The sequence below is a fragment of the Chironomus tepperi genome, unplaced genomic scaffold (assembly GCF_022539635.2).
Source record: "Chironomus tepperi strain 1889 unplaced genomic scaffold, CSIRO-AGI_Ctep_v1 contig_29, whole genome shotgun sequence".
Taxonomy (NCBI): Eukaryota; Metazoa; Arthropoda; class Insecta; order Diptera; family Chironomidae; genus Chironomus; species Chironomus tepperi.
The window spans coordinates 101,149-127,849 of record NW_027226151.1 but is presented as its reverse complement, the minus strand read 5'-3'; the positions used below and the strand labels follow the sequence as shown (position 1 = coordinate 127,849).

Below are 26,701 nucleotides of genomic sequence, written 5' to 3'. Positions count from 1 at the left end.
TAGTCAATAGTTCAGTGAGCAACCTTTTATTTTCAGCGACACATCTTAGTGGTTAGCCTCGACTGAAACTGCATATGAGGGAGAGACACAAGATTGTTATGTCGCCCTTAATTGAAATTCAGAATGATAAAGGCGTCCTTTTCTCCAAAATAAAAATAATTATGTAATAAATGAATGACAGTTAGATGTCATAACTGAGAATTTGTTCAATGCAAGCTTTGTGATTAGGCCAGCAATAGAGTCAGATAAAAAATATTTTGTAGCAACCTCGGTTTCTATGAGTACTAGTTTTCTGTGGCACATAGGTTGCCCAACACTGCAATAGTCACACATTAGTACATACTCATGTCAGTAGTCAGGAATTTCTGTCATTGAATTTCTAGCAAGTTGAATTCTTCATGTGATAAGTTAACCTGACAGTTTTAAATAAACCTTGATGTTAAGAATCTACGACCAGTAAATGCTAAAATGGTGTTCTTGGGGTCACTTCCGATCGTCGCAAGGACACCTTCATGTTGTTTTAATTTTTTGCCATCAACACGCACAATGTGATAGCGATCCCCTATTAGATGTGATATGAGGCAGGAACATATTCAGGCAAGGGTTACTTCAAGGGGTCAACCCTCTCCTTTTTTGGAAAAAAATCTACAATTTGCTAGAATTTTTGGTGAAAAAATTTCTGATATCGTTCTTGGTCCTTATTCTGTCGATGATCAGGAAAACAAAACGTCTAGTTCTGCTTCATATAGAAACACATCGCTCCACTGAAACCTTTTTCATCATTATTACCTGATATTACAGTTCCTCTTCTTTTGCATTACTGTACTTAAAAAGTCATTCAATTTCCCCTTATGACTGCACAGAAATTAAATTTCTCATTTCTTTTTTAAAAAACAGCATAACACAAACTTCTTCATCATCAACTTTAGTTCTTTCTTTTTCCTTTTTTTATTTTTCAATTTGCACATCTATTCAGCATGAATCACGACAGTAATGATGTCAAAGTTGCAAAATAAAAAAAAACGAATAAAAATTTCCAACTTTTATTACACTAAAAAAAGAAAATATTCAATCTCAGTGACATTAAGAGTCAAGGAGGTAATAGTGTGAATATTTATTTTCTATTTGTTTGCTGATAACGTGCTTGATACATTGATGTAATCGGAAGACATAAAGGTGAAGTTGGTACACATGTAAGAACGAAGCAAAAAGGTTAAATTTCTCTTGAGAGATTCACAAATTGGAAGAAATCGAAAAAAAGCAGCAATTGACGATGAATCGAAAAAAATTTGTCAACGACGGGAGATAAAAATCCAACAAACAACCATCATAACATCAAGTTTTTGCTTCTATTCATAGTAAGTGACTTATCATCATTGAAACCCTCTTATGTCCCTTATGAGACATGATAAAAAGTTGAGCATGTGAAAAATCTAAGTAAACGAGATAGATACGAGAGGAAAAAAAGAAGTTGTGAAAATTCATGCTTTATTAGAGTCAGAAATGACGAAAAAGTATGAGATGTGAAATATATTGACAATAATGTTCAAGTAGTTTCAACTATACAGCATGAAGAAGCCAATTCAATTTTTTCTTTCATTTACTAAGGCGGTATTGTGGGAAAGTTGGAAGTTTCGTATTATTTTGACTGTTTGACAGTGTTGTCTGAACTGCTGTATCATATTTTCGTTCTGTGCCATACTTGTGTGCTCTAGAACAAACTCAGCTATACCTCAAAAATACAAAATTTCTAGCAAAACGTCCTGTGGTTCAAAAAAGTTTAGACCACACGGGATTACACTGCTGTATGGTATTGTTGTAGACAAGTAATTACTTTACCTAGCTATTCTAAAAGACCTCATGACAGGACCTTTAAACCATATAGTTATTGAACATTTAAATTGAGGTTGTTGTTTGCATGGTATCTAAAACGATATCTAAAATCTGGCACCTTGCCAGAATGACTATGAGCTTGATTGGACCTTGGGTCATATTCGGTAAAATACAGTTTCAAACTTTACTCATGTCGGGTTTAGACTAATGTTTTAGCCTGTTCTATGTCTTGCACTTTCTGGGTAGCAATTTTCCTGTCAATGCGTTTATGTCAACTTCTGGTTGAACTAATGGTTGACAACTTGGTTGCCAAAAGGTTGGCAAATGGATGCCCATCTCTAAACATATTTACCATTTAACTTGGTGAGCATTACTACCTATTTAGATACATACTTCACTGGCAATACAGATTAAGTGTGATCCATGGCCTCCCTCAGTCGACGCATGAAGTTGGCTCTATCGCTGGCTACCGCTTGCAAATTACCAATAACAAATGTGATACTGTCTCTATCTGCAGCTTCTTTCCATGAGGCAAAAATTACTAAACATTGAAAATACGACAAATGTCTTGGATAACCAGACTCAACTTTAATTACCCATTCACTGGAACCCAAGAAGGAGAAGGGGAAACGATTCAAAGTCATTTTGTTATTTTCCGAAAATAATTCAACTTCCAGCTTAAGCGTCTTAATCATAAAACTACCCAAACCATTCTAACTTCTTCATGCTACAACTTATATGATGAGATTTATTGAAATCCAAAAGAGACAGAAATGAATGAAAGAAAAAATCTTAAATAAGAAAACTTTTAACTAACAAACTGGAAACTTTTTTTTTCCAATTTTCCCCATTTATTCTGAATAATTTTTATTCGATTTTTGAGGACTTCAATTCACATGAGAGTCTTTAACTTGATTCTTCTATTTATTTTTTTTTTAACACAGCAAATTACGTATTCATTGATAAAGTTTAATGTGAATATTTTAAAACTGAGGCTAACCCGAGCGACATAAATGAAGAAGGTACCGCCACGGAGCTGAGCACTAAATGGAAGCCGACTCGGTTTGGCATCCATATGGCTGCTTAATTTAGGCAGCTTCTATTTGGTGTTATCAGAGCTCGAAGCCGACTCGGATTTTGCATGGAAAAGTCGACTCCAAACAAAATTCAAGTCGACTTCGTACTCCGGATGTTATTAAAAGATGATTAGCCGAGCATTAAAAGCTCAGTAGCTATTATCAGTAGATATTATTAGAGATATTTCAATCTGAACTCAGAATTTGTGAATATCACTAAAATGGCTATAATTTGAATAATTAGCTTGAAATCAGCATTATGAATAATATTTTTAACATGTTTTGCTATGTGTAAGTCAAGGGTCAGACATTCCTAAATTACACTAGTGTACTTACTCTACTAACTGACTTGTATGAAAAATACAGTAATAACAGAAAGGAGAACATTAAGTTTAGAATGTACAGTAAGTACAGTACATTGGAGTGTCTGACCCTTGGTATAAGCTACCCGGAAAGCATAGAAGTAGATATAGAAATGCTGGATCTGTAGCCACTTCAGCATGACTCTGGCTAGATTCCAGAATCAGTCAAATCCAGTCACAGTCTTGTCTCATGTCATATCTTGCGGGCTAACAAAGTGTCATCAGAAGTCAGTTGTTCATCACACGTCAGAAAATGTACAGCATGTAAGTTAGTTTTTACTTGTTCCAACATCTATCAAAAACTTGATTTTTAGAAGTTCAACAGACGAAAATAAACATATTATCAGAAACTAAATCATCATCATAAGTTACATGTGAATATTGTTAATGATCTGTAAAAAGGTTTCCGGTTTTTTGATATTTCAAGTTTTAGGAACTGACTAGATTTACAATATTATGTAAAATTGTTAATGATCAGCATCAGATTGATCTTGAATCTATAAAAGCAGTAACAATATTATGAAATATTTTCAGTTTTAGTTCAGAATTCGGAAGTGATTGTGTAACTTGGATATTCTTTAAAAATGGAACTGCTGGATATAAATAAACCATCAATTAGTGAATTCTATAATGGAAGAAGTGTCTTTGTCACTGGCGGAACTGGATTCTTAGGCAAATTAGTTGTTGAGAAGCTTTTACGTTCATGTCCAGGAATTGAAAATATTTACTTCCTAATTCGTCCAAGACATAATACACACATTAATGATAGACACTTGAAAGTTGTTAATTCACCAGCCTTTGACTTGTTGCGTGAAAAAAGCCCAGAAGCACTGCAAAAAATAATTTTAATTGAAGGTGATGTTTCATGTTTGGAACTGGGAATTTCAAAGACTGATCAGGAAGTATTATTTGATAAAGTGTCAGTGATAATTCATGCAGCAGCTTCTGTGGCATTAAATGATACATTAAAAAAGGCTGTACTGACTAATTTGAGGTCTATGAGGGAATTGCTTAAATTGGCTCATCAGATGAAGAACTTAAAGGTGATTTTTAGAGGATATCCCTAACATACAAATGGACGCTTGTAGGTACCGAGTGTCCTTTCTGTACCACTAAAGCATACTATTTGTCTGTTAGGGTATATCTCAGTTTTGTGGTCTTTTAGTGACAATTCTGAGCTAAACTCTCAAATTGAACATTTCAGTCGATGATTCACACCTCAACTGCATACTGTAACTTAATATTGCCAGAGATTAAGGAGAAAATTCATCCAACTGAACTCGATCCTCATGCTATTATCAACTTATGTGAAAATTTTCCTGATGATATTTTAAAAGAGGTAGGCATATACTTAATCTGCATACCATAGCTAAGGAATGATTAGGAACCATATTAGGAACCAAGTTTATAGCTCATTTTTAAGTGTTGCTTGAGCTACAATATTGTACGATTTATGTACAATGCTTATTACTGAAAATTGGACTTCTATTTCCAGTGGACACCAAGATTACTGAAAAATCATGAAAATACCTACGTCTTTGCAAAAGCACTAGCCGAGATCCTCATAACTATAGATGGAATAGGTTTGCCAATAGCAATCGTTCGTCCATCAATCAGTAAGTTATTTTAGTTCCAGAGAAATTTAATTTTTGGATCTTACCTTACTTGACTAATAATTAATGCAGTTGGTGCTTGTGTGGCTGAACCAAAAGTAGGATGGACGGATAGTTATACGGTAAGACAGTTACTTGTTAAGGCATTCAAAGATATTCAAATCTCGAACAGCACAACGTGATTGTTAGAGCATCCCGTTGTCGCCGCCAGAGTTGCGACCACAGGTACCTGTCACAGGTAACGACCTGTCACAGGTGGACTGTTTCTGTTGACCTGTCACAGATTGCAACTCTGGTCGCCGCATCAACAATTTGACACGAAGTTGTCCTAACGATACCGTGACATTTGATGTTGAACCATTTTTATGGCCAAAAATACACTTTGCCGCTCGGTATTGATTCAAGTTCTATGCATGCTTTATGCAATTTAAGAATCGAATTCCGCTGTCACGATGCCGTCAGGGCAACTTTTCGTATTAAAGTTAATATGGGCGACGTAGCGATGTCCTACATGGTATACTGATTTACTAAACTTTTCAGGCCATTACACCGTTTATTGATGCTGTTGCTCGTGGAATGTTTTGTTCCGGCTATTGTTCCAAAGATGCTCTGTGTGATGTAGTTCCAGCTGATATGGTAAGATGGGTTTTGAATTATGCTTTTCTTGAAACTGCAAATTATGGTAACCTGATTAGCATAAACTGGTTGATTGATCAAAAATCTGACCCCAGGCCGGCATGACTTGATGCTAGAATCGATTTTAATTTGGTGCTGGATTTTTATTAGATTAACCGACTTATATTTCAATGGCTATTGAAATCCTGAAATCAAGAGAGTTATGCATAAAAATTCTAGAGAACTTCTACAGCCAGTCATAGACCTTCAAAAATGAATAACCTTGAAATGACATTTTTTTCTCAATTTTTAAGCACAAAATATTTTAAATTTTTATAACTGGCCATATCTTATCACAACTGATTAATTTACATTTGACCTTGCGAATAGGTTGTAAACACGATTATCGCAGCATCATGGACTGTTACAAGAGAAAATTATACTTGCTGTGATGTTGCTTCCGTAAAAGTTTATAATAGCGTATCTGGTGATGTTCATCCAATAACATTTGAACAGTTTGCTGACCTTAGTGTAAATATTGGACAGAAATATCCATCAGGTTAGTTAGAGAGCTAGTGGTGAGCAGCCTGTGTGCTGTGGCCCATTGGGTGCTTACTAAACTGTTGATGATAATGGACGATTTTTAATTTACTAGCAAAAATTATCTGGTATCCCGAAATGAGATCGTACGAGTCAAAATGGGCATATGAAGTAGATCAGTTCCTGACACATTTAATACCGGCATATTTGATGGATTTTTATGCCAAATTGTCAGGAGGGAAAGCATTGTAAGTATTAGTGCATTAAACTGACCGACTGAGTGTCTAATTGACTGACTGATTGACTGACGAACTGACTAACTGACTAACTGACTAACTGACTAACTGACTAACTGACTAACTGACTAACTGACTAACTGACTAACTGACTAACTGACTAACTGACTAACTGACTAACTGACTAACTGACTAACTGACTAACTGACTAACTGACTAACTGACTAACTGACTAACTGACTAACTGACTAACTGACTACTGTCTAATTGACTGACTGACTGTCTGCAACAGTGTTGACCAAACTGTCTGTCGTGCAAAACTAGTGTGCTACCGGTCTTGGTCGTGGCTCACCACCAAGGTGTGTCATGGTAGAAAACAGTTTGGACAACACTGGTCTATTAGATAATTTTGGCTCACTTATGCTTCTTAACCAATATCCAAATCTTTTACAGAGCTGCCAAATATTATAAAACTAACAAAAGGATATTTGATGCTGCCAATTTTGTTGCCACACTTCCATTCAAATTTAAATCCGAAAAATGTGAAGAGCTATTGAACTCGATGGAAGATTCTCCAAATGAAGAGTTCTACTTTGATTTAAGATCAATGGATTGGAAAACTTATCATCATGACTTCTATTTTGGAATCAGGAAGTTTATATTGAAGGAACACAATCTGGATTCAGTGAGAGGAAAAAAGAAGCTTACTAGGTATGAATTGAGATGAAATATTTTTAATTTGACTATTAATGGTTAATTCCTTTTGCAGGCTGAGGTCTATGAAGTATTTTTTGGGATTTTTACTGATAGTTTTTGTAATTCTTACTGTTAAGAATCTTACCGACCTTTTATTCAAACTATAACCTATATACTTTGATAATACTGCCCCAAAAGCTCGACATCAATGGCACCCAGAAGACTCCATTGTGCTGCTCGGGTCGAATTCTTCGTTTGTAACTAAATTAATTATCCTATATTTATGAAGAACTTTAATACCTACACGAATAAATACTTTTAATAATGGAACGTCTGGGAATTTTGGTACATATTTTCAGATCCCATCTCTGTCACCGCAAGGTTTTAAATCATAGTCATGAACCATGATGTGTATTCGCTATATATGTAAATTGTAAGCCTTAAGTCAAATCATCTATCGAAAAAGTCTGTGTATTGGTAAACTGTAGAAAGGTCAGAGGTACTCAAATTAGGATCCGCAGCTAGTGTTCTACCAGAAGTGGTCTTTAAATGCTCATTGTTTGCGTCGCTCGGATTAGACTTGGGGTTTCAAGCCTACCCTAAGGAAAACCGAACAACTTCTCTAAAATAACTAAACAATGCTATGCTATACTCTTTATTTTTTGTGTCTCCTTTGTGGCAAACCTTTGCTAAAATTCCATAAGTTTCATTTTCAAATAAATTTGGCAGCACACTTAAGTGACGCGGTACACGGGTTGCTCACCACTGCTTTTGTCTTTAGAGTCTAGTATGTCATAAATCATTCAGATTTGAAGCGATATATATGCATGCGATTTGTTGTGTCACCCTCGAAAAAATCTGAGAATCACTGCTATAAATGGATCAAGAAAGATTAAATTTCTGACTTTTTTGATAAAATAATCAATTTTTATTCATAATTTTTCTAATCCAATCACGATAATAATAAACATTTGTGTAAATTGATGGACTGTTAAAGCTGCAATCACCGTTCGCAAAAGACACCACTCCTAACACTGTATACAATTTATAGATGTCAGAGATCAGCGTTACGTTGAAGTTTTCTGGGAACGTTTCATAAATATCTCTGAATTGAAGTGGACTTCCGGAGTCACCAAAGCTATAACGAAATATTGTCATGAAATTCAAGATTAATAGGGCTGAATGTCATTAACTTACCAAGAATCAGGATAGTATCTCTCCTTAGCAAAGTTCTTAGCAACACTTCTAATACATATTTGACTCTCATGTATGCCATTAGGTAAATATGGATTGGATGCATAAAACCTGCCACAATCTTCATTTGATAGAGAAGTGACCATCACTTCCAGCAGAGTGTTTTTAGGAATCCGATCTTCTGTCTGAAAATTGATTAGATTTTTTTAAAATTTTGATGATAATTCCCTAACAGACAGTGACCAAACTCATCAGATGAGCATGCTCAATTTTGATGATAATTCACAAGCAGCTTGTCTGTCAACAATTATAATAAAACTCACTTGTCCATATCCAGCCACAGTCCATGTATCAAATCTTCCCGAGCTTTTACTTTGATCTAAATCAGCTATGCATGCTGGAGTTACAAAACGGCTAAATATAATTTCACCTACAGTCTTGATCATTCCAATATCATTGTATAGATATCGTGAGTCATAATTTGGATGTGAGAAGAATCTCTCAATTTCAAGATTTTGTGCATTTTCATCGTCAAGATGGGTGAGGAGGTAACGATCTCCAACACGAACGGAATCTGATTGAATACTAGAAAATGGAAAAGAAATTGTAATTTTTGGAGTTATTAAGGTTTAAGGAGAGTTCGAAGTTGACTTGAATATGATATCCTGAATGGCACATCATGTTCGCCAGAGTACCCTGATGGTCCGCGACGACTAATTTGACCTAACGGCAAAATTTGACTCATTTTTAAGAAAATGTGATTTTTCACATTGTGGAGCTTGGGGTCGAGTCGACTTTAAGTTCAGATGCCGGTTTCTCCGGTGGTGGTGCGGATTCTCCGATGGCACAATGGAATTCATGGGATGAGAAAGTGTCCCGTATCACCGTACCAATTATACACCGGTGCTACGGTATTAGAATAAAATTGGTACAGTACAGATACCATACCAGGTGTATCATTGAACCTTACTAGTAGTGTACCTACACGGTACCGTGCCAATATCGTAGAATACACTAAAATACAGCACAACTAGTCCCTAAAATGCTATTTAACCTTCAAAACTACTGTAATCCTTACCCATCATAATATCTACAATGTGCAGCTGTAACAATAAACCTTTCAGTGACAATAGATCCAGCACATCTGTAAATTATTGATTTATCATTTTTTGTCCAACCTATAGCTGCCATATTTGGACGATCACCTTTGAAAATAGTTGTTACATCTTGACTAAAAGGAGGAGTCAGTGTACTTTTGGGACATTGGAACTTGCTGTTGCCAGCGGTAAAGTCTTGTGTTTCTGGAATGTCAAAACAGTTAGATAAATGCAGTCAATAGATAAGCATAAGAGACGTACGTGCTATTTCATAGAATCTGTCAAGTTTCCTACAATTCTCACTATCATTAGCAATAACTCCACGACTGATGGCATTCGCAAAGTATTCAGGATTGATTGACTTTTCTCGATATTTTAGCAACTTAATTTGACAGGTTTCATAGTCAAAAATATCACCATTCTTATTTCTTTCAGTTATATTTGAGGTAGTAATTGACACTCTATTTTGATATTGTTCCGGGCAGCAAATTAACGTGTCGTAGTGCTTCTTCTCATACTTGCATATTGTCAGAATGTTTAGTCTTTTACTGCGGAAACTCTCAAACTCATCTATGCAATCTGAGATTTTGCGGCACTCCCCTAATGATCCAGTGCTTAATTCACATGATTCATCTTCTTCCAGTCCATTTAGGTATGACACTCTGCCTGCATTGTTTATTGTGATTAATGTGAGGATGATTATAGAAATTGATGACTTAATCGACATTTTTTGTGGAATTTAAGTTAACTTGATGACATGTACAGCAATTGCTATGTTTAAGGCACAGAATATTTACTAATTATTGCTTAATACTTAACACAAAAAGCAGCAAAATTCAACACGAGATCCGATCAATAACAAAGATATTTTAGCACTAAATGAGAATAAAAAGTCGGCATTCTACTTAGCACATCAGCCGAACACTAAACGTTGTGTTTATTTATACCTGTAAATACGGTATTTTACTCAATAATCATTTATTCCGGTTTTAAAAAATGAATGTTTTCTTGAATGAGTCAATACGTAGAATTTGGTCGTTATTACGATGGGGAATTCTCGCTGATTCTTTTTATTTACACTTCGCTGGAACTGGATTTTTGACTATTTCAATTTCTTTGTTATGACGAGATTATTTTGGTTGTGTTGAGGTGATGCAGTGTTGTATAACATTTTTCTAGGCTACGGCACACTTTGATCGTAAGCCTCGGCTGAATCCTCACACATAAGACGGTTTATAGGATTTCTGAAGATTCTTGGCTTATGTACCGCGACACATAATTTTGACAACACTGAAATAATATAGAACAAGAAGTAAGAATCAGAATGTTGAGAAATTTTTGAGGGGAATCACCTTAATTCAAAAGTAATTCTTGATTCATGCTAGATGATGATGGTGATGATTTCTTTAGGACCATTCACTTATTACGTTACAGACCCGAGGACACATGAAATGAAGAAGGCTTCACAACGAGACTTGACTAAAGCTCTTTTGTTAACATCCTATAGAAGCCGCCTATTTTGGGCGTACGTTTAGCTGCCGAATTTGGGCTACTTCCATTTGGTATTAAAAAAAGATTTAGAAGAGCCTTCTTCATTTGTGATGATCGGGAGGATAATGAACTTTTAAGCGCATTTTAGGAAAAATGGCAGCTTAATAAACAACTGTCCGGTTGGTCGAATGCTGTTGACAACTCCTTACCCAGACATCATAGAGAGTCAAAATAAGCTTTGTTAGATCAGTTTTATTGAATAATTGGTGCATCATATAGTCTTAAATCTTATAATCATTAATAAATTCGACAATTAATGACTTTAATTTGGTTAATATTTCATTTGTAAACATACCTGAAGTCGGCTGCAAATGAGAAATTTTACTTGGAAATTTTAAAAATTTTCAAAATCGTTAGAAAATTATATTGCACAAAACTAATTGATTTAATCAATTTCTGATGGTTGGTACAAAAATGCGCTTAAATCGGGCGATAGAAGTTCAGAACTTCTTGGTCGAGTTTGCTGTGTATGGGAACATCTTTATATATCGAGATATTACATAGAAAATAGTCAATAATAAAAATTGACTCAATACTTAAACATATCACAAATCATCGATCGTTCATAGTTCATAGACATCAAGTCTATCAAAATCATCACACACATAGCCTAACCATGACCATACCACTATCCACACTAAAACCTACTAAAAAAATCCAATATCAAATCCAATTACCAATTCAAATCATCAAAAATTAATAAGACAAAGCTTAAAATCTTCACACAGCTCACATACACATAACATGATTATCAATTATGTAGGTCAGCATCATAAATTTTTCAGCATCTGAACGAATACAAAAAAATCGAGCAACATGTTGCATGAAATGAAAAAAAAAGTGTCTGATACAGGCACAGATCTCTCAATTCTCATCATCAAATTTTTATAATTTTATATTTTATTTTTTGCATGCATACACAGACATACTGGATGAAGTTCCCATCTGATATGAATTTATAAAAAAATATATTAAATAATAAAATAGAAGAACATTTGCTCGCCATTATAATTTTTGGAACTGTATTTTTGGTGATGATCTGTCCTCATACATTCATCGACAATTTTTTGTTTCATGATTTTTAAGCAATTAATTTTAAATAACATTTGAGATTAATTAAAATTAAAGGCAGAGAATTAAAAATGGTCATGATTATTTTGTATCATCTTCAGCATCATCAACAACAATGCAGATAGGTCAAAAAGATTATAACCAGGCTTATGTGTTTACGTTTTGTGTAATGAAAATATTGAGAGTCGCTAATGTAATATTACTTGATTTACTACTTTTGTAGACATTATATTATGTGTTATTATCATTTTAATTACTTACTTACTGTAACTATGTTCCACATCAGACAACTCATCTGAATCTGCTGCTGGCTCTGTTGCCTAGTTTGTACAAATTGTCTGTCTGCCAATTGAGCTGACATTCTTTCATCACTGTTCTGTATTATGTCAATTATTGATGATGATTGGTTCCTATTGATCCACTGTGAATCGTTGGGCATAAAGCGATTGAACAGGTCTCTGTTCCGGGTTATAACGGCTACTTCTGCTAACTTCATTTGTTGTTGTTCTACCTCCTTCTCTCCTGTAGTAAGCCAAGTAATGTCAATTATTGAGTATTAGATATTAGTAAGTATGCTGAGAAACTAAGATGCATTGATGACATTTGTGTAAAATATTGATGTATTTTGACTGTTTAGGTTCTGGGAATTGAAGATGCCGAAGTCTGATTCCGCTATTTTCTCGTAGTATTCCTTTTTATCACTAAATGTACAGCTTTGAACAGGGATATGCACTTAGAAAAATAGATTAAAAGCCTATTTTTAAAAAAAACCCTGCCTAAAGTATAATAGCACCATTATCAGGATAGGAAGAGTATGGTTTACCACCTACCATCTCCGTTCTTAACTTGCACAAAGAAAGCAACAGAATGCTCTGTCTAGTTCAGTGATGGGCTACCTGTGTGCAGCCGAAACATTTTGGAAATGCTATGAACCATCTAGCGTTTGCGATTTCGGTAGAAGCTTACCACCAAAGTGTGCCGCGAAAGTAAGGAAGATAAGTTAAGCGCTGGTCTAAGCTATTGAATATAATTAATCTTAGTGTAAGACTGGAAAGCACAACGTATTCGCTTGGGACCACTACGTCATCGTATTAATAATATTTTGTCGCTTCGATTAGATTTACTGTGAAGAAGTTGAAATCAAGAGTTTCTTTGAAATTGCCTAGATTCAAAAATTCAGATAGTCAAGCACCAGCCATAAAAATAAATAAATTTCAAAAATTGCATGAAATTTTAAAATATTTTTTTATTATTTTTAAAAGCACCAAAATATTCAATTGTTATAAATAATAAAATGCATGACCATACACCATCACACTAGCATTTCATACCATGAATCAATTCTCAAAAAATTCCATTGCTCTTTTTTTTGCCAACATATGGTTTTCACATTTCCATTCTGATAAATAAATCATAATCTTTTCTCCTATTTAAAATATGTCGACATTGTATAATGTCCATGTATGTCTGTCTCTATCTCCCTCATATCATATGCTTGATTCAATGCTTAATTCTATTTTTATATATATTCTCCATAAATGTGTTTAACAGACAGCCATTTAGCATTGAAAATATTTTTGGTTATTAGAACGCTAATCTCTTTAAAAAGCATCTCAATTGTCGTGTAGTTTCCGTGCTGTCCACTTCAGTCTCATCGTCGATAGAACGCAAAAAATATAAAAAATATTTTTAAAGCAGCTTAAATCCTTTTGAAATTGTGAAGTGAATGTGCTGAACAAAAAAAGAGATGTGAATGAATAAAAAGTTTGTGAAGCAGCAGCAGATATAAAAAAAGGAACTGAAAAGAAAAATTGTGAAAAAAAATAAAACTTGTTGAAGAGATGAAAAAGGGAAAAATCATGGAAATTGAGTTGCTAATTCTCTTAGTAGTGCTTGTTAATATTTCTACTGGACGTAAGCATACTTTTGCATTTTTATGTTCGGTGGGGTGTCCATAGGATTATTTTGATGGCGTTAAATGTAAAGTATGAAGCTTTAAAGGTGGACAATGATGCTTTTCTAGAGTCTGGTGCATGGGACCATCGGAATTGTTCGTCGGAATTACTTACTTACTTTTACTTCCTTGGCTAAGGCGCACGGGGCCCGTTGCTGCGTTTTAAGAACGTCCTTATCCACACAACCAATCCAGGACATTCTCGATCTTCCTCTTGATCTTTTGCCATCCATAAAGTCTGCAACGGTTACTCTATATACTGGAGCATCCTGTGGTCGTCTGTTCACGTTCGTCAGAATTTTTCTGCCAAATTCCATCCAAAGCACCAATTTTTATAGTCGAAAATATGTCTAGTTAGATCCAAACATCGAAGTCGACTTTAATTTTCATATTGAGTCGAGTCAACTTTTCCATTCAATATCCGAGTCCACTTCGAGTTCTGGTTATAAACTTGACAATCTATGACAAATAATTCTAATGCCAAATTTATAACTGAAAATCCTGTTGAAAAATCATAGTTAGTTCTACTCGAGAAGTCGCAACAGTTAAATTGATGAATACGAACAATGCAGCAAACTTAAAAATAGACAGCCAGAAGGAACAAGCAACAAAAGAGAGAAAAAGTGTCTTTAGGCTAGCATGTACCAGGATTCTACTGAATTTATCAAGTATCCCCAACCTGGAGACAATAATTTCTATCTTTTTATGCATCATATGCCTTTCCTGACATAGAATCCATACAGAGCTCATATTAACTTCGAACCTCTTTACTTACTTACTGGAACCATGCTCCGACTCTACCGACTTACCGACTTGAAGCCTAGGTTGCTACAAATTGTTTTCCACCTGATTCTCTCGCTGGCTGAATCACAAAGCTTGTACAAATTCTCCGTCCGAACTACTTTCTAGCTTCTAAAAAGAGCCTTATGCCACCCATGCAAACATATAGACACCCCACAAAACTTCAATTCTCGCTTACTTTTCGCGAGAAAATTCACTTATATCAAATTTAAAATTTTTTCTAGAGCAAAATTATGTAAATGATCCCTGCGGGCAATGGAAAGTAGATAGTCACGATGCAGACTTGGGAACATGGGATATCATTCGAGACTTTCAATTAGATAATTATGAGATGCATCACGAGACAATAACACAAATTGTCGGTAGCAATGATTATCAGACAGCATATCGCGTTGAACGTGAAAGCAACTTGACGATGTTAGCACAAGAAGCATTTCCATTGGGAACACCATTCCAATTCTCATTCGAGTGTACTTATCGACAGCGACAGCAACAGGCAAATTCATGGCATATGTTTCATCTGACTAATCAATATCAAGAGTCACAATTGACCGTTACAATGAATCCTGATCGTCAAACATTAGCCTTGTCATTGCCCGCATCTGATGGTGAACTGCAAACTGTTGAATTTCGTCATTCGAGTGTAAGTGGATATAAAGAGGAGAATGAAAAGATTTTTTATGGGTGCTTAAATTTATATTTTTTTTTTGTATGCTGGTGATGGATAGATGAGGAATAAGTGTGGGATGTGAATTGAGTTGTGAAAGTTTTTGAGCGCGTTTTTCGGTACTAAATGGAAAATTTATGAATTATTGGAAAAGTTACGACCCGAATAGCGCTATTTGGGTAATTGATCTAAAATTTGACATTAGGCCAGCGTGACTCCGGCATGGTTCCTTAATTAAACAGAATCTAGTACCATGCCAGAGTCATGTTGGTCGGGGTCGAAGTTATGATCGAATAGCCGCTTTTTATGCTTTTTGCATGAGATTTTGAGGTTAAAATTTGATAGACCCTTAACAGTCATTTGATAGTCGCTTAGCCACCATTAAGTTATGGCAGTTAAACTGACCGTAAAATTTAAACAAAGCGGTATCTCGTTGACAATGACAACCACTTGCGAGTGATTTGAATGCTGCTTGGATCGTACAGCAACTTTGATGACTGTATAGATTGAATTAAGTGGCGTCTAAGTAACTGGCATTCAAAAGCGAACGCCGCTTGGTTTATGTTATTAGGTAACCTTATGGCCTACAGTTATCCATGTGCCGGCTTCGAAATAAATGGTCACGTTCGGCTCCAACTAAACCGTTCACTTTTTTACCTATGAAATGCGTGCTGGTGAAACGTGTGCTGTTCGGGTTGAACGAAATTGATCAATCGTGTTTAGGGATCGTCCACTTATTACATTCATGAGGGGGTTCGATTGTTAAACTTCCTTCGCTGGCCGTACAGATCAAATAGTGAACCATGGCCTCTCTCAGATAACGTCTAAAGCTGGCCTTATCGTTTGTTTCAGTTTGTTAATTCATTGTTTTAGGATCCTTATTTTGCAACGTAATAAGTCAGTACGTGACGGACCCTTAGCAATTTATAGCCTAGTTCCTGTTAAGATCTTGCTTAATATTCTTAAAATTACCTACTATCTCACAAAAACGTGCTATAAAGTCACCCACCGATGCATTTCAAACTCAATCCAACTTATCTTTTGTTCTGTAAAAAATTAAAAATTAATTCATGATGAACACTTAACAGTAACAACAGCGAAAAGCAGCAAACAGTAAAAAAAAATTTTGTTGAAGTGATTTTAAACTAAATTATAAAAGTTTTTACTTGCTATTAGTTACTTCTCACAATTCCTTCCTGTTTGTTTAAAGTTCTTCCTTTTTTTCGAGAATTTTATTTTCTCACAGTTTAAGAAAAATTGTTTGGGAAAATTCTCCTTCCTATGCTATATTTATTCTTAGTCTGAGTGAGGATGTGAGGAGCGGGATAAGAAAAACAGGAAAATGAAAAGTTTTATTGAGTTTCTGTGCTGTTGATATTTAATAATATGAAAAATAATTGGTTTTGTGATTCAATTTTAATTTTATAAAGTTAAATTAATGTTGCAATAAAGTTCCTTTTTCTGCTTCATTGGAGATGGGAATGGGGACACATGGGCTTATTTCTATCAGCCTTAAAGACATACTTACTTACTAACTACGCTACCCATCCAGACCAAATGTGATCCATAGCCTTCCTCAGATGTCGCCTAAAGCTGTTTCTTTCGCCAGCTTCCATCTGCTATATGGCCAATACCAAATGCAATGCTGTCTCTTTCGAAAGCTTCCTTATAGACATAAGACCTACTAAATCGTCAGCAATTGTGGCTACAGCTTGTAAATTGATATATTCTCGGGTTGACATAAATACGTTATAACTAGATAATGTCCAGATAATTGCTGGTTCTAACGGTTTTTTGTCCATTCGGGATGTAATTGACAGTAATCCTGAAAAGTACACTGCGTAGAAAAGGCAGAAAATCTGGTACCAGGCAAGGATTTCAATCCAGTCTGAGTGGAAAGACCGGATTTTTTGTCATTTCTATACCGTGTGCTTTTCGAGAATCATCTGATAAGGACAATTATAACTCTTAAAATCTCCAGCCTGATTGTAGGGCTGCAATCCTTCAGAGGAGGCGCTTTGGATAGGCTTTTACTATATCCATTAACGACCTTATCCCGGTACATATCTCGGTCGCTTGTTGTGTATTTTGCGATATCAGGGTATGCCACTAGAGGGAATTCACTTGGCATTTTAATGTTCAAACTATGTGCCGATATGCTGAGAAACAACAAAATTTGGACAACACTAATCTAGACTCAGGTTCTCATCATGCCAAATTTCCTATTGACAAAATTTGCACCTTTTCTACACCGTGTGTCTTTCATGATTTCATGGGATTGGTTCCTGATCAAGAATATGAATTGAAAACACAAAAGATGCCAGTGCTATAAATTAACTCGGGTTTTATTTCGACTTTTTTTTCGATTCTTTACTCAAAAATTATTCATAGCAACCATGAAAACTCAAATTTTCTGAACTTTTCCATTCAATCCTCAATTTCTCTTATCAATCTCCACCAATCCTCAAAAACATGCAAACATTACATCACATCTCCTCTTTTCATCACCATAATTCACACCAAGCGATTAATAACAGCACTAACAAGAAGAAGTTTCTCTTAAATGTCAACTTGACTTGTGTTTAATGTTTTTTGTCATTCAAAGGCACATGTGGATAGAATTATGATTAATTGTTCCTTCACATTCTACATTTTTATCATCTGCAATACATAAATATTTATCCATTTCAGCTCTTTGACGATCGTTGGCATAAAATAATGCTTGGCGTGACAGACAATCGTGCTAAATTATGGGTTGACTGTAAGCCAGTGCAGAGTGTCAGTGGACAAATTGAAAGTCCGTTACGTCAACGTGGACAATATGACATTAACAATGGATACTTGTCGATTGCACAAATTGTCGACAATCACAGGAATTATGAAGTAAAATGTTATGTCATGTGAAGCTTCATGCTGATTAATTCTTTATTTTTTTTTTCTATTTTCACAGACGGCACCGCCTGTAAGGATGAAATATGATGCCTTTTTAGATACATGCCTCTTAACTTTATCTCATTTATTAGATCGACCTCCAATGGCTTGCCATGACTTGTGACCCAGATCGTGCATTACGTCAGTCATGTGATGAGATTCCTGTAAGTTATGTGAGATGAAAAATAGCAGTTCCATCAATATTGTCAATTTATTTTCATGACAGGGATATGATAGTGCTGGAGCGGAACCGGAATATGTTGAGGGACCATCCCCAAATACATGTCAAATTTGTCCACAAGGCCCACAGGGATTTAATGGCACACAGGTTAAGGAGATAATCGCTTTTGTCACTTTTGCAATTTTTTCTCACATTTCCTTTTCCTTTTTTTGTTGTTGCTGCTTGTTTTGGACTTTAAATAATGCAGGGTGAACGTGTAAGATTTGTTATATCCTCAAACTTTTTTATTGTTCCTTTATACTTTTTATTTTTTCCATTTTTTTCACAAAACCAATCGAATTGACAATTTATTTCTTATCGGATTGTTCTGGACCCAAGGGTAATAAATGTGCAAAGTGAAAAAGTTTTATTCGATTTCATCAATTTTTTTTATTTTTTAACATTTCATTCATACCTGTCAAGGTGAGAGAGGCGAAAAGGGAGTGAGGGGATATGATGGAAGGTGAGAAATAATTCTTTTTTATTGACATTTGCGGAATGTTTTGATGAATTTATTGATGAATTTAATAATTTAATAGAGACGGAATCAATGGACTGCCTGGATTGAAAGGAGAGAAGGGAGAACGTGGTATTCAGGTGAGTCTAGGATCAGCACAAAAAGCATATGGTGTGGAAATGGCCGAAAATTTGGGTACAGACCTACTTGACTTTAATCTGCGACCAGAATTCATTGAATTTAGCCTGTTGGGTCAGTCAGGCTGGCATGGAGCCGGATTATTGGAGATTTCTACGTCATGAACCTGATCGGCACATATTGAAATGTTGACACCATGGCGACGAGGTGTTTTCACAAAGTGCTTGCCACTTGGTTCTAAGTATACTGCCGCCTCGTCGCCGTGGTGGCAATATTTCAATATCTGTCAACCCGAAAACCTTCTTGATAAGTTATCAATTCATTTTTATTTGAATGATTATATCCAAATAACACAACTCGGTTAATCGATCAATAATGTAACCTCAGTTCACTTGATATTCGGCTTTAATCAGGCATAATACCAGATTCACCTCGACTTGATGTCTGGTTTTGGATCGATTAACCGCCATGTGCTATTAGGGTTTAAGTTTGATTCAATCGTTCCAATACTCAACATCTTGTTAAATACATATTTAGGGTATTCCCGGAACACCTGGCACTCCTGGCACTGGAGGAACTGTAGTTCGTGGAGGTCAAAAAGGAGAAAAGGGTGAAACTGGTTTAAGAGGACCACCAGGTAAGCAATAAACGTTCATTATTAATGTAGTAAGTAGAGCTTGTCTCCTCGTATTTTGTATGGACTTCATGCTCTGGTAGTAAGATGGAATAATCTTCAAACGTTTTGTTTTTAAAGAGTCAATAAATGATAATAATAGCTAAAGGCATGCTATATTTCTGGCTATTTTATGACACTTTAAGGTCCACCTGGTGAAGTCGTTCATTCTGGAGTTGGTGGTGGAATTCAATATCTTGTTGGAGGTGTAAGAGGCCCTCAAGGAGAACCAGGTACCGCTGGGTAAGTTAAAATTGATAATGTTAAATTTCAGAGCTCGAAGTCAACTAATATTTCGTACGCAACAGTCCCAAGCAGTTTTAAGTGCAGGGGAACAGGTTGCGATAAATCGATCGGTTGTGTGTTTATATCCTTGCCATTATACTTGACATGGCCCTTTACACAACTTTGAGTCCTAATTAGTTCACGATATTTATGCTTATTAATATTATTTTTAACATTCCAGACCAAGAGGAGCACCTGTAAGTTTAATATAAATCTCCTAAAGCTACAGGCCTGAATATTAAATAATAAAAAATGCATGCTCTTTCTTAGGGTGAACCTGGAATGAATGGTAGTCCAGGAAGAAGCGTGACTGACGATGAAATTAGGGATATTTGTTACAATGTTCTTCGCGAACAGTTAGTTGATTTGACTGCTAATTTACAAGGACCACAGGGAGCTCCGGTATGAAATATTTTAAAATTCAGGAACTATTATTGAAGGATTAATGATTATTTTTGGAAACAAATAGGGTCAACAAGGAAGGTAAGGACATAGAATCTAGACATAGAATTTCTCAATTTTATGCAATTTTAATGAATATTTATAAATTATCCAGACCAGGAAAACCAGGACCACCTGGACCTGAAGGTAATGTCTAGCTCAATTTTTCCATAAATTAAAATATTCAATGAAATTAAATTTCAGGAAGACAAGGTGAAAAGGGTGGCAGGTATGAAGCTTTACATGCTATTTAAAAAAATTAATTAAATTGACAATATTTATTCATCTTAGAGGATATCAAGGAGTTCCAGGCATGCCAGGTGATGAATACAAATTAATAAATTAATGCCATTAGTTTTAAATATTAATTTCTCTTCATTAGGCTTACCTGGAGTTAAAGGACATCAAGGTTAATTAGAGTTACTTAAAGGAACTGTTGAGGAATTAAACTTGATTTTTTTGATATTTAGGTCATCAAGGTGATCGTGGAGAGAGAGGTGAAAAGGGTATGTATTCAGTATTATCGATAATATTGGAATAATATGTTGGATTCAGTCTAGAGAAGCCAATATGGCACTTATGGCTCTCGTCTTGTGTCTATGTATTCTTCTTAAGGAACAAACTCAAGTCGTGTCGACTCAAATTGTATCAACTTCAAATTCTACTATTAATGACTCTTTTACATTTACAGGAGACAAAGGAGAAGATGGAGAAGGCAGACCAGGACCCCAAGGTCCACAAGGACCTCCTGTAAGTATCACGTTCAATTCATATATGTTGAAATTTTGACACCACAGCTGCGAGATGGTTGTATAATTTGAGTCAAGTACCAGCCATTTGGTGCTAATTATATTGCCACTTAGATGGTATGAAGGCAACATTTCACTATGTGAAGATTAGGAAGGCAACAAAAAATATAATCTAGTTCAATGGGGGGCAACCTTTTTTTCGCGGTACACCTTGGTGGTAAGCCTCGACTGAAAATCCACAGGACATATGGTTTATGGCCTTTCTAGTGTACCGCGGCATACAGGTTGCCCACCACTGATCTAATTAACGATTTTTAAGGATATAATTATTATAAAAACAAAATTTAAATTTTCTAGGGTCCACCTGGAATTGGCGAACAAGGTCCAAGAGGATCTGCAGGTAATTTAAATAATTAATGAACATTCTAAGCGAATGTCCTTAGTGGAACAGACTGCGAACAGTCAATCGTATAGTCACAAGCAGGATGCATCATGTAAGCATCCGCAGTTTACAATTAGACATACGATCGTCTAATCACATCCTGTTCCTCTCTAGTATATAACCGAAATATCTTAACAATATTTCTAAAATTAACTAGGTGTGAATGGAGAACCTGGTAGAAATGGTGAAGTTGGTCCACGAGGGTAAGCTCATCATCTTAATTCACTATGCCAATCATATTCTCATACATTCCTCATTACAGACCACCTGGCACACCCGGTCAATGTCCAAATGATTGCTATCATGCAATGACTCAAGCAAACGCGCTCTACTATAATCGCGTTCAAGGAAACCAAAAAGGACCATAAACTGCTGTAAAATTAAACTCTTATTGAGAAAATATCGAATTTGAAACTGATATATGAGGAAATAATGTGAAAAAAACTTGAAGAAATAAAAAAATTTGTTGCAAAAATTTTCCGACATGACTGGAAAAATGAAAAAAAAAGAGGAAAAAATTGAGTTTTTATTAAGTTGAAAATCTGATACAAATCTCATTATCTACTTTTTTACTATCTTATAATGATGATGTAGGAAATCGAATGTTTCTTTGTGGGGAAAATCGTCAGATTTAGCTTGGCAGGGTGTGCATCCAGTGGGGTCAATTCTCCTGATTACGCGCGCATGACCCATATTTCCTGATTACAAGAGTATTTAGGAGGAAAGAGGGTCAATTCCCAAGAATATGCTCGTAATGCATTGGGGGTAAACCTCCCATACTTACTTACTTACTTCAATGGCCATACAGATAAACTGTGATTCATGGTCTTACTCAGATATCGCTTAAAGCTGGCTCTATTGCCAGCTTCCGCCTGCCAATTGTCAGTACCAAATGCAGTACTGTCTCTATTTATAGCTTCCTTCCAGGAGTTTTTTGGTACAAACTATGCTTTTTCGCTATCGGGATTGGGATTTCCTGGGTTAGTGCTGTGGCTGCGGGCTTCCGAAAATTTATCGGGACCGGAATTTCAAGAAAGCATTGTGCAAACCTCCACTATTGGGTAAAAATTCATTAATTTACTCAAAATTTACTAGAGTTTTTCGTAAAAAATCCCAAAATCCTGCTAAAGGTTAGGTTCAAATTTCCTTTCTGACAGAATTTTTCAATTTTCTAAGATTTTCATCACAATAACCCCAAACCCCAAAGCATGTTCAACTCAGTATAGTTCCGTCTCGAGTGACAAAAATGAAGAAGATTTCGTTACGGAGCTTTAAAGACCACATGGTGATGGTTTTCATTTGGTGTTATTAAAAGAGCTTTAACGGAGCCTTAAAGGCTCCATGACGGAGTCTTAAAACCTTTGTGACTGTCTACATTTCTTTGACTGTCACTCGGGCATGCTTCCCAACAAATTGAAATCCTCCAAATTTCAATCCAAGGGACACAAAGTTTCCTTTATTAATACTAACGAGATATGTTCAATAACTAAATTTTCCACATTTCTTGCTTCCGTTTTTCATCGAGATGAGAAGCGATGAAGATGAAAATGAAATGAATTGGCCAGCAATGATCATAAAGTAGAAATAAATAAATATAATACATTTTATTTGATTTCGATGCTCACAAAATGAGAAGTTTCATTCCTTTTCTTCCTTCGACTAATGCAATTTCACTGTTATTTGATTTTCCGCTTTGGGCCATTATATTTTCTTTTTCTTTTGCTTGCTTGCGTACTTACCCCATCACTACAGTTCCAATTTCTTTATTTCTAAAAGTAGATTTTCTTGTTTTTGTGCTGAACTTCTTCTTATTTTTTTCGCATTCATTGCGTTCCTTTTTTTTGGGTTTTTATCGTGAAATATTTTAGTCGGATGGACATAGATTGAGTGAATCTTATGTAGGTGGGGTTCGTTTACAAGTGATATATGTTGTGTGATTTGGGGATATTACGATAAAGTTGAACCTTTCTAAGGGATGTTTTATGATTTTTCTATGAAAAAAATCCGGCAAATTGAAGAATTCTTTTTAAAAAAGGAAGTTGACCCCGGAACCTCTCCTGGATAAGTCCTTAGTATTCTTATTTCCTGTTTCATGCAAGCGATGTATTTACAACAATCGTGAGTAATCTGTTTGCCACCAAATACTTTAAGAAATGCCATGAACTGTATGCCGTGTGCGGTTTTTGTCGAGGCTTACCACCAAGATCTGCCACGAAAAAAAGGTTGCCTACCATCGATTTAGCGGTATCAGGGATTACTAAGAGAAGGCATACACTTGGCAATTGATCAGAAGAAGGAAATAGGATCTTTTCAAGAGCCTGGCCTGCTATTCCCTCGTGCAACCAGTTGACAAGCATGAACTTTGTCTTAGATTAATTAAAAAGAATAGAAGATCGTCAGAAACAACCCGGACCAAACTCGAATGATGTGGTTGAATGTTCAGACCCCTCCTTCTGCCTCTTATCATAATAAAATAGAATTTTCTTCAAAATTGCCGTACCAAACTATTTTTTTCTGTCTATTCGTCAATAATAACTGGACATCACTTGCCGACAACCCATAAGCCCATTCGATTTAATCCATTTTCAGCAAGAATCGTGCTGGATACAATTTTGTCAATGCGTGATGATTGAAATTGGATTTAATGACCTAAAGAACTAAATTTTTTCATCCTTTAACAAAGAATACTTTAAGGACATTAAGTTTCATCCTTAAAGGTGAAAAGTCTCAAGCACTCATCAGATGATTATACAGCATAAAGACTCTTTCACAAAATTAAAGTTCCTTTTCAAATTTAATTACAATTTATTGCAATTGAGAGCACAAGAAGAACTAAAATTACTCACGACCTTCCTGTAACGATACGATATTTAAATGTCATCAGAAGTAGGGCGGACGACTAAGGGTGGAAGGTAAGACACAACATAATCTTTAAGGAAGGAAAATTGAATCACGTTTCACATTTAATAAAATATTGAAAATGTTCATTTAAAATATTTTGAGCGATATAATCGCTTTCTACAGCAATCACGGACTTGTCTTTTACAGCATCAAATGGATGTGATTACATTTTGTTCCTTTAATTTGCATAAATTTTTATGAGAACTTTGGGTGTATGTTGAGGACGTATCGAAAGCTATAAATTTTAAACGAATTAAAAGTTCAATTAAAAATCTTTTCATTGGAATCATTTATATCCTCACATCAATTGCAGGAATTTCAGACGAACAATAATGGCAATAATAAAAATAACAACAGTGAAGCATTGGATTCTTGTGTTGAGAAAGTAAGGAGAGTTATTGAGGATTATTGAATAACAAGCAGACTTTGTAAGATATGAATGTTGGTAATTTAAGGAATCGTACACAAATCCGGGCGGAAATGCTTCAATTTGCTAGGAATTGTAAGCTATGATTTTCCTTTTATAGGAATCGAAGGTCTCTTGTGGGAATCGAACACACGCACTAACAATAGATATTCAACCACACAAGTCTTACTCTCGCAGATGCAGATTTGGGTAAATATGGCTCAATACTAAGGTTTGTCTGAAATTGCAGGGCTGCAGACAAAAAACGCAGGCCTGATCTAAAATGCATTAAATGCAGGCATGTAGTTCTTAGCCGAACCGTAGTCAAAATCCAAGATTCCCAAGAATTGATCAATGCCAACTTTAACTTAATTACTTTGACCTTACAAAATTAAATAAACATTAGCTATTCAGACCTTAATTTCCATAGCTGCGCATGGCTATTGATAGTTTAACTAGTGAGGAGTCGCCAGATCTTTCACCTTTTACTTACTAACTTCCAAGGCCGAATGTATCAATTGTGAAATATGGCATCTCATAGAAGTCGTCTAAAGCTGACTATATCTGTGGCTTCTACATGTAAATTCTCGATTCCAAATGCAAGCCTATCTCGAAAAACAGCTTCTTTCCATGAGCTTACTTTTCATATCAGCTCTTCCGAATAATACAAATCAGCTAATCAATTTAAAGTCCAGCTTCAGTCCAGCGTAATCTGACTTGGGGTGAGATTCGGTTTAAATCCAATCCATCACCAAAACAGAGTCAAGCGGAATGATGTTCGATTTTTGATAGATTAACCAGTCGTGACTCTGACTTGTGGTCGGATTTGACTTAAATCGAATACGGCACAATTAGAGTCAGTCTAACTAGTGCCGGATTTTTGATGTATTAATCGATTCGTCCTATTCGAGACTGACACTAAGCATATTTAATTACTATCAGACACCAACCCAAAATGCACTAAATCTTCAGTCCCTAACAATTATACTCGAAACAACCCAAGAATAAAGATAAATAAAACAAGAATAGAAACAGAAGAGAGAAGCAAGCACAAATTGCTCACATGCACGATACATAAGCCACTTTCATATGCTTTTCAATCTAATTTATTGTTTTTAATCTTGAATTTAATTTTTTTTTCTTCCTTCTTTTTTTTTATTGTTTCGCTGTTAGCTGCTTGTTGGCTTTATGCCTTTTTTCTATTGGAAATGGCATGTTTCGGTGGAAATAAATTTGAGGTAATAAATTAACTTCATTTACGGAAAATACAATTACTCACTTATATGGGATTTAATGTATCAAAAAATGGGTAAAAATAACAATTGTGAATTAAGCATCGATACATGCGAAAGGTACGATGAATATTCTGATGGAAATGCGTAATCTTCTCTTATTAAATTTAAATTTTTTATCCTCTGAAATTCTTTCGGTAAAGTGATTTCAACATCCATAAAGAAGGCAACTGAGGCACTTCAATAAATTTCATTTGCATGAGATTGGATGGAAATGCTGAATTGATAGAGTGGAAAGACTGACTGAAGTGAAATAAATGTTAGTAATTTGGTATTAAAAATTAACGCAATTTTAGTTGGATATAAGAAGTGGTGGAAATTTAATTACTTTTATTTTCATCGGCTGTGTACTGTTGGAAGTAGTGGGAGCTGTTGAAAGGCTGTTTAGGGTGATTTTTTTGGGATTATTTTGAGAATTTTGATTAAATTGATTAAGAAAATTGCTGATTTTGAAGGAATT

The 26,701-nt window shown here is 35.3% G+C and overlaps 4 protein-coding genes across 4 annotated transcripts; 2 read left to right on the top strand and 2 right to left on the bottom strand.

Annotated features, from left to right (window-relative positions):
- The first annotated feature begins 3,855 nt into the window (after window positions 1-3,855).
- On the top strand, window positions 3,856-6,063 carry LOC139093716 (putative fatty acyl-CoA reductase CG5065). Its single transcript, XM_070644535.1, has 6 exons — window positions 3,856-4,314; window positions 4,476-4,610; window positions 4,767-4,887; window positions 4,957-5,006; window positions 5,425-5,520; window positions 5,890-6,063. Exons 1-6 carry the CDS (start codon window positions 3,856-3,858, stop codon window positions 6,061-6,063), a joined length of 1,035 nt encoding a protein of 344 aa, XP_070500636.1.
- Window positions 6,064-7,880: 1,817 nt separating this feature from the next.
- LOC139093619 (CLIP domain-containing serine protease B15-like) lies at window positions 7,881-10,256 on the bottom strand. The gene is made up of 4 exons (XM_070644388.1): window positions 9,524-10,256; window positions 8,489-9,466; window positions 8,169-8,350; window positions 7,881-8,109 (listed from the first exon to the last, which is right to left on the bottom strand). Exons 2-4 carry the CDS (start codon window positions 8,609-8,611, stop codon window positions 7,893-7,895), a joined length of 522 nt encoding a protein of 173 aa, XP_070500489.1. The 5' UTR covers window positions 8,612-9,466; window positions 9,524-10,256; the 3' UTR covers window positions 7,881-7,892.
- On the bottom strand, window positions 9,240-9,989 carry LOC139093707 (uncharacterized). The gene is made up of 2 exons (XM_070644523.1): window positions 9,524-9,989; window positions 9,240-9,466 (listed from the first exon to the last, which is right to left on the bottom strand). Exons 1-2 carry the CDS (start codon window positions 9,987-9,989, stop codon window positions 9,240-9,242), a joined length of 693 nt encoding a protein of 230 aa, XP_070500624.1.
- A 3,242-nt stretch (window positions 10,257-13,498) lies between the features above and the next one.
- Window positions 13,499-22,160, top strand: LOC139093610 (collagen alpha-1(IX) chain-like). Its single transcript, XM_070644379.1, has 23 exons — window positions 13,499-13,798; window positions 14,864-15,282; window positions 17,998-18,189; window positions 18,257-18,268; window positions 18,330-18,401; window positions 18,464-18,565; window positions 18,666-18,675; window positions 18,881-18,920; window positions 18,997-19,054; window positions 19,590-19,689; window positions 19,872-19,968; window positions 20,192-20,207; window positions 20,281-20,412; window positions 20,480-20,493; window positions 20,567-20,598; window positions 20,656-20,680; window positions 20,743-20,771; window positions 20,834-20,860; window positions 20,922-20,957; window positions 21,143-21,201; window positions 21,558-21,600; window positions 21,800-21,845; window positions 21,905-22,160. Exons 1-23 carry the CDS (start codon window positions 13,726-13,728, stop codon window positions 22,008-22,010), a joined length of 1,740 nt encoding a protein of 579 aa, XP_070500480.1. The 5' UTR covers window positions 13,499-13,725; the 3' UTR covers window positions 22,011-22,160.
- The last annotated feature ends 4,541 nt before the right edge of the window (window positions 22,161-26,701 follow it).